The sequence below is a fragment of the Lathyrus oleraceus genome, chromosome 6 (assembly GCF_024323335.1).
Source record: "Lathyrus oleraceus cultivar Zhongwan6 chromosome 6, CAAS_Psat_ZW6_1.0, whole genome shotgun sequence".
Classification (NCBI taxonomy): domain Eukaryota; kingdom Viridiplantae; phylum Streptophyta; class Magnoliopsida; order Fabales; family Fabaceae; genus Lathyrus; species Lathyrus oleraceus.
In genome coordinates this window covers 341,165,360-341,173,094 of record NC_066584.1, presented here as the reverse complement: position 1 = coordinate 341,173,094, position 7,735 = coordinate 341,165,360, and the positions used below count along the sequence as shown (strand labels likewise).

Genomic DNA, 7,735 nt, shown 5'->3' with positions numbered 1-7,735 from the left:
TAACGAAGTTGGAATGCATGAACTCAGATTATAGAATAAGTTTAAACTAAAATTCTCATAATCGATAGTAACAAATCACATAAGAGGTCATAAGATAATCCCCATAACCCCTAGTCTTTAATGAACTACTCCTCACGGTGAGGGAAAACGAAATTGAATCGGTATTCATCATGAAATTCATATTTAACAATTATAATAGATGAACAATTGAAGAAGAATGAATAATAAAACCTAGATTATTATTATGTTATGATCCACAATTACTCCCTTAGAGACTTGAGTTACAGAGAAAAACAAATAGCAACTACGTAGAGAACTGGAATAAAATATGGGATCCTAAAACTCATAAAGATTATGAGTTTTTTAGAGAAAAATATAAAGTGCACAAAATCCTTGGTCAAATGACTACTATTCAGATTTGCATCAAATCACACATTGCCTAAGAGACACAATAAAAGAGAATAGATCTAAATATGGAAACAAAATAACTTTTTCTCATCCTCCTGCTACGACATACATCTATCAGAGCGACACCATACACCAGTCACCGGGACATTGTTGTCTTAGACCCTATTTCATTTTACTCCGGATGGCTGGCATGTAGGAGGAATATGATGTGCATGTATCTTCCAGAGAGATACATGTGTTAATTTTGATATGTGCAGATCATTATAAGACCTCCCTTCGAGCTTGCTTATAACATCATCATCCGCATACATCTTGATGACTTACTGGCGCATTACAAGAGTCATATGATGTCAGAGGAGTATCAGAGTATGTCATCCACAATTCAGTGGTCTTATGTGGACATTTACATAACTTGGTTCTGTTGGTGTAAGCCCTAGAGGCCAATACTTTTGGTACTTGTATCGAATTATTTATTAATAATAAAAGGCATTTTCTTTATTATGGTTGATTAATAAAGTCCCTGGAATAGATAGTCCGTTTAATGTATTAAGTGTGACTTAATCATGAGAACACATTAAACATAAGGACACTATTCTTAAAGTATCCGTAGTCGAGCTTTAGTGTGAAGTGGGATAACATTAAAGCATTAAGACTATTATGTTTGTAGACTGATGATCACATCTCATGGATCATGGATAAAGAGTTATCAAGTCTTAAACATAGGTATGAATATTAGGAGTAATATTTATACCGGATTGACCCTCTATGAGAATACTATATAGAAAGTTATGCAAAGTGTCATAAGTTATTCTCATGGTGATAATAGTGTATACCACTCTTCGACCTGAAACCACTATGGATCCTAGATGTAGAGTCGAGTGCTTTATTGCTGATTCAACATTGTCCGTAACTGGATAACCATAAAGACAGATGATGGGTACTCCACGAAGCATGCTGAGGGACATGAGTGTCCTAGATGGAATTTGCCAATCCTGCGTAACAGGATAAATGTCTATGGGTCCAATATTGAACTGGACAAGGATGACACGGTCTATACCTTGTGTTCAATATAGACATAAGGGCAAAGGGGTAATTATACACATAATTATTATCACAGGAGGTTTTGTCAGATCACATGACATTTTCGTGACTTGGGTAGCAGTGATGTGTTGCTAGATACCGCTCACTATTTATTATGTTAAATGCGTGATTTAATATAATTGCCAACGCCGTGAAAACCTATAGGGTCACACACAAAGGACGGATTGATGAGAGATAGAATAATTAAGGAACATCGTAAGGTACGGTGTACTTAAGTAGAATACGAAATATGGTAAGGTACCAAATACTTAAGTGATTTTGGCATTTTATGAGATATGGGCCAAAATGCACTTAAGTGGGCTTTTTGGCTTGAAGCCCACACAAGTGGTTCTATAAATAGAACCCCTTGGGTAGAAGCATTAAAAAACTCACTGAGACAGAAAACACAACTGAAGAATTGGAATTTCGTATCTCTCTCTCACTCAAAGCCTTCATTCATAACAGCTAGCACTGCGATTGAAGGAATCCGTTCGTGTGGACTGAGTAGAGACGTTGTCATCGTTCAATGTTCGTGATCGCCCCGTGGATCTGTATCAAAGGTTTTGATCATTATCAGAGATCTGCACCAAAGGTTTGAATCGCCACAAGAGGTAATGATTCTATCACTGATCATGCCCATTCGTAAGGATCACTAAATGGAGAAAATTTTAAATTCCGCTGCGCCTTGGATGGCAATTCTCCTACAGGTTCTATAGTGTGTCATACTCTGTCATGACACCAGACGCTCATGGACGTCCACCTAAGCTTGCTCATGAGGAGATCCTGAAGAATTAACAGGTTAAGCATGATCATGCCATTGATGTATTGTCGATTTTTTAAAATATTATGCGGATTACATGTGAGGGTATAAAGTTTGGGTTGTTTGAGAGAGATGGTGATGATTCAGTTTCCCTCACATGTGCCATTCTTACTGAGTCAAGGAATACCTTGGATTATCGGCGGCAGAGGAGAGGTCAATGGTTAGGATTAGGCATACGCAATAGGTTGTGTTTTTTTTGTGTACTTTGGGATGTTTTACTTTTATCATCCATACATTGAAAATAATGTTTGTAATATTATGAGATGTTTTTTTTTAATTAATACATTGTTTTATGATGTTCTTATTTATTAACGTTTGAATCAAATTATGGCACTGTTAGTCGGATTAAAACGACTTTTGATTTAAAAGAATACAAACTTAGAACAATGTTTCTGCCCAAGATGCATGCAGGTAAGATTTTCGAGATACACATATGAAATAATATTGTTTAAATAGCTTAAAATGCACTCAGTGGTATTTTTGGAGACGCGTCACCAAATACACCCTAGAATGTTTCGCAAATGCATCTCTGGACTAATTTTTTACAAAACTGGGGTGGTTGTTTGATTTACAAAGGATAAGGTGATTAAATATGCCTTTGGAGACACATCTCCAAAATACCTGAAGATAATTTTGGATTTTCAAAAAGGTGTAAGTCATACCATAAAGGTAGGAAAAAAAATTCTTTCTCTTTTACCTTGTATACTGAATTACTATTATTTCATATTATTAATTTATATATGCCTTCCACTCATATGCGGTGTCAATAAATTTATATAAACATTTTTATCCAATTAATTGCCGGTCAATAATTTTTATATGAGAAATGATATTTTTACACCCGAGTGTACACCAAATACATATATCAAATATTGTTTGTCATATTTATACATATGAATACGATGAACGGTGTTAGAAATAAGTATTTGGTGTAAGAATTGATGTAAGAATAATATTATTCTGTTTTTTATATCTCTCATCCATTAATTTATGAAAATAATATTCCTACACTACAATCTACACCTACATTGTATTTCAATGTTCAACAATATGGTGAGCAACAATATGGTGAGCAGTGAAATATTCTAATAATATATATTTTTTAAAATATTAAAATTATTTTTTATTATTTTTATTTTTATTTTGTTTAGATTAAAGGATCATCATATAAAAATATGTGATTAACTAACTTCATAACTTAATTAACAAATATTTTATATTTTATTAACCAACTTTGTTTATTGCTAAAAAATATTTTTAATATTTAGACGTTTATTAAGCAACATTATAACTTCATTAACCAATTCTTTATTTTTTTATTTAACCATTTTTCTATTTTTTCATTAACCAACTTTGTTTTACTACTAAAAATTATTTTTAATATCTGCATGTTTATTAATCAACTTCGCCACTTCATTAATCAATTTTTTACATTTTATTAACCAACTTTATATCATTATTTGAAATCATTATTCACGGGTATTGTTCATGGACACTATTCAGGTGATGTTTACGCATTATTCATGTACTATTTATAAATATATTTTTTTCTTTTAAAAAATACTATTCCCCATATAAATACGGTGAATAATATATATAACATAAGTATTGATGTCAAAAATGGAGGTAGAAATAGCATACATACATACAAACAAATAATTTGATAAAATGATTGACAACAAAGGTATAAAAAATTTCAAAGTTCTTTTAAATCGATTATGTCTTTATATATAATAGACTTAACAATCACTTCATTGGTTTTGAACAATGAAATGATTTTTTTTATTTAATATTAGAATCAATTGATATTAGAAATAAAATTAGTTTTTGCCTTAATATTTAATATTTTTTTGAAAGTGAGACATTGATAAATTCCAAATTTTCTTCAACTAATCAATTTTATATATAAAAAGACTCAATTCTTTAAAAGTGTCTATTTGTTTATAAATTAATGATAATCAATTTATTTTGTAAAGATTCTTTAAAAGTCTCTATTTGTTTATAAATTAATGATATCAATTTATTTTGTAAAGATGGGGAATAAAGAAATAAGTTTTCTTATAATTAAAGTTAATACAATTTTATTTAAAATAAACAACCTCTTAATAAATATTAAATAAATTGACTATTTTGTCTGTTGAACGTATAATAATAATTAAAATCGATTTTAATATTTTAAAAAATAATTTTGTATTTTAAAAAAATTTAACTTAAAAAAAAATTACTTTCATATTTGTTATTATTTTTAAAATTTAAAAATTTTCATTATAAAGTTATCCTATCCTTCAATATCTGTTGAGTTGGACCCAACACATACTATAACCATCTTCCCACTCATGAAAAAATGAGAATGTTAAATGTATCTTATATGTTTTTTTAAGCACATGCGAAAATTTTAAAATATATTTTAGTTTTTGAAAATGTATCTCAAAAATTCATCCAATATACACATTTCTTTTGTTTTTTAGTCACACATTTTCAAAAATACATTTTTGAAATTTGGTGGAAAGAAAAACAAATACTTAAGGCATGAAGAGGATGAAGTTGAAATTTTCCCACAGAAGGAGGATGAAGAACAATTTATTGAAGAGGTTGGTACCTTAGTATTTGATACTTGTCATTTGTCAACCAAATTTTCATTCTTTCTCTCTATTAATTTAGCCTTTTTTTCACGTATGGAAACTGAATAGAAAAACTTTAATTTCCAGTCGGAAGAAGATTTGCTCCAGTGCTATCTGTTGATTGATGTATATCATTATTTACCAGGAAAATTCTGCTGTTCTTTTATTAATTAATATATTTTTCTTACATTGCGCTAACTCTAGTTGTGAGGCTGCAAACTTTATAGAAATTTTTTAATTAATATTAATATTCTTTTTTGATTCAGCAAAATTTGAAAAGGTATTTTCGAAAAAAATTCCAAGATATTTTCCAAAATAAATTTATTCATAAAATTATGGTGTGACTTAAAAATAATAAAATATATATAATGGATGCGTCCGAAGATACATCTCTGAAAATTTAAAGCATTTTAGAATTTTCGTGTGATGTCTAAAAATGTTCAACACAAAATCAGAAAAGAAATAAAAATAAAAATATAACTGAAATTAAAGGACTATGCGATTTTGCCTGCATATATAATTCATAACATTGCTGTATATTTATTGACAGGGAACTCAGAATCATAATCTGATGTTACCAATCATGAGTTTGATAAAAATCCAATCCTAGGATATTTTTTCATCCTGTAAGTAGTTCATGTCTGCAGGGACCAATTACTCTTTTTTTTCGTAAGCAGAGTCTACAACATGGACTATGGTATAAACCAGAGTCAAGTAATAAGCACACACTCTCTTCTTCCCACCTATGGCTAATCATTTTCTTCTCAATGTAAACTATTTCAATAATGCTAGGCTTTAACAAAGCTCGAATCATCATCCGAACTTGGTCAAGGCAAGTTGAATTCAAACAGTGGCAAGTCAAACAAAAATGCATTAGGGGGGGAAAATGTTAGAATCGTGCAAGTTTTTACCATGCAAAACTTGCCAAACTCAAGAAACAATGGTCTTGTTCTTAAAATGTCATCCCTCAAATAAGATGCTACAGATTTATGACATTACTCGTTACTACTAAAATATCTCCTACACCTCTAACAAGATTATCCAAATATGTGACTCATGAGTATATATTTCAAATTAAAGTTTAATCTAACGATAACCAGTCAAACACAGTCCAACAGAAATGAATTGAATCCTAATAATCCAAAACTCAAGTATTCCCAGGTTTGGCACATTCACATCTCTTCTATCGATGTATACTTTTTACCTGATTAATGTTTGGGGGTGACAGATTATACATGAATATAGACACCAGGCAACTACCTTCATCAATCATTACGGCTGAGCTGAAGTACATATCGAGCATTTTGCAGAAGAGTGTTGGCTTCCTCATTTGACGCATCAAGTGCACGTAATTCTTTGATTTCTTCCTGCCATTTTTCGACTTGCTCCTTGTGAATCCTGCATATTAGAAAATTAAAAGAGTCATATCATACTCATCAAAAACTAACAGTACTAAAAGTGAAAGATAGTTTCAGCTTTGAATGTTGAATGGTAACTTCATATCTCACATAATCAGTTTCTCTTCAAATTCATTACAGAGATCCTTAAACATTGTTTTCCCTGATTCTAAGAGCTCAGATACCTACAAGAAATCCACAATTAAACATTTCAAGAAATTGACAATGACATTCATCTAAAGCATGACTTCAAGCTTCAAACAGTGTGTAACTGACTAGATATAGCTAATAGATACCCTCTGAGTAAAATTCTCAATCCTCTCGAGAACAAGAGAAACATTGAGTTCCATATCTTCAGATCCAATGAGGTTAGTCTCAAATCCCTCATCCTGTACAAGTACAATCTGCGATTCTGCTTCATCTCCAATCTTTTCCTGTACCTGTTTATTGTCAAAAGAAAAACAAATGAAATCTCAAATGATGCTAGAAATGCAGTAGATTCATCAAAGTTGAGAACAATTACCTCAGGTTTCATACGTTTCCTTGAACCTCCACTATCCATGCTTCCTTTTTGAGTTGACATTGGTTGATTAAGCTTACAGATGCAATTACAAAATCAGTTACGATTAGTTTCTAGGTTACATAAATTTCTTAAGATAATTTCTAGGTTAAATAAATTTCTTAATTAAGATTAGTTTATTATTATAGATAAACATGATAAGTCAGAATAAAAAAAAAATTGAGACTAAATAGTTAATCGCGGAAAAATCAGCGTGTCCGCGGCGGTGTGGAGGGGAACGGCCGCTCAGATGCATTTCACGAGAACAGCACGGCGCGCATCACTGTCGCGGCTGCCTCACATGCATTTCAAGGCGCACGTAGCTGCCATCGCGGCTGCCTCAGATGCATTTCACGGCGCATGTAGCCGCGGAGTTTCGCGCCCGCTATAATGAAGTTTTTCTGAAAAATGAACTTAGCATATGGAGAGAGAAACCTGAAGAACTGCGGTAGAAAGAAGAGAGGTGGTGAAGAAGAAATGAAAAATCACAATAGAAAGCAGTGGCGTGCAAAGGAAGGACTCAAACTTGGCAAAGTGAGGATGAAATGAAAATATATAGTAATAAAACTAAAATGAGCGAAAATTGGATAGAATAAATTTGTTTTTTGAAAAGTTGAATAAAAAAAAATAGATAAGTAGAATATTTAGTAGGTTTAAAGATTTTGTGCATGGAAATTTTTTTAACATGATGACTTTTTATTTATTTATTAAAAAGTGAACTAAAAATTGATAGCAAAGGAGCAATACGAGAGAAGAGATCACTATGTAATTATTAATAGGGGTTGTAAAATCGGCCCGATCCGTGGAACATGTCTGTTTTATCTGCATTATTTTGTGGGATGGATCAAGA

General features: G+C 31.4%; 1 protein-coding gene across 1 annotated transcript; it reads right to left on the bottom strand.

Moving 5' to 3' along the window:
• Nucleotides 1–5,994: 5,994 nt before the first annotated feature.
• Nucleotides 5,995–7,468, bottom strand: LOC127092193 (uncharacterized). The gene is made up of 5 exons (XM_051031020.1): nt 7,321–7,468; nt 6,850–6,921; nt 6,623–6,766; nt 6,438–6,511; nt 5,995–6,327 (listed from the first exon to the last, which is right to left on the bottom strand). The coding sequence occupies exons 2-5, from the start codon at nt 6,907–6,909 to the stop codon at nt 6,195–6,197; spliced, it is 411 nt and encodes a 136-aa protein (XP_050886977.1). The 5' UTR covers nt 6,910–6,921; nt 7,321–7,468; the 3' UTR covers nt 5,995–6,194.
• Nucleotides 7,469–7,735: the final 267 nt, after the last annotated feature.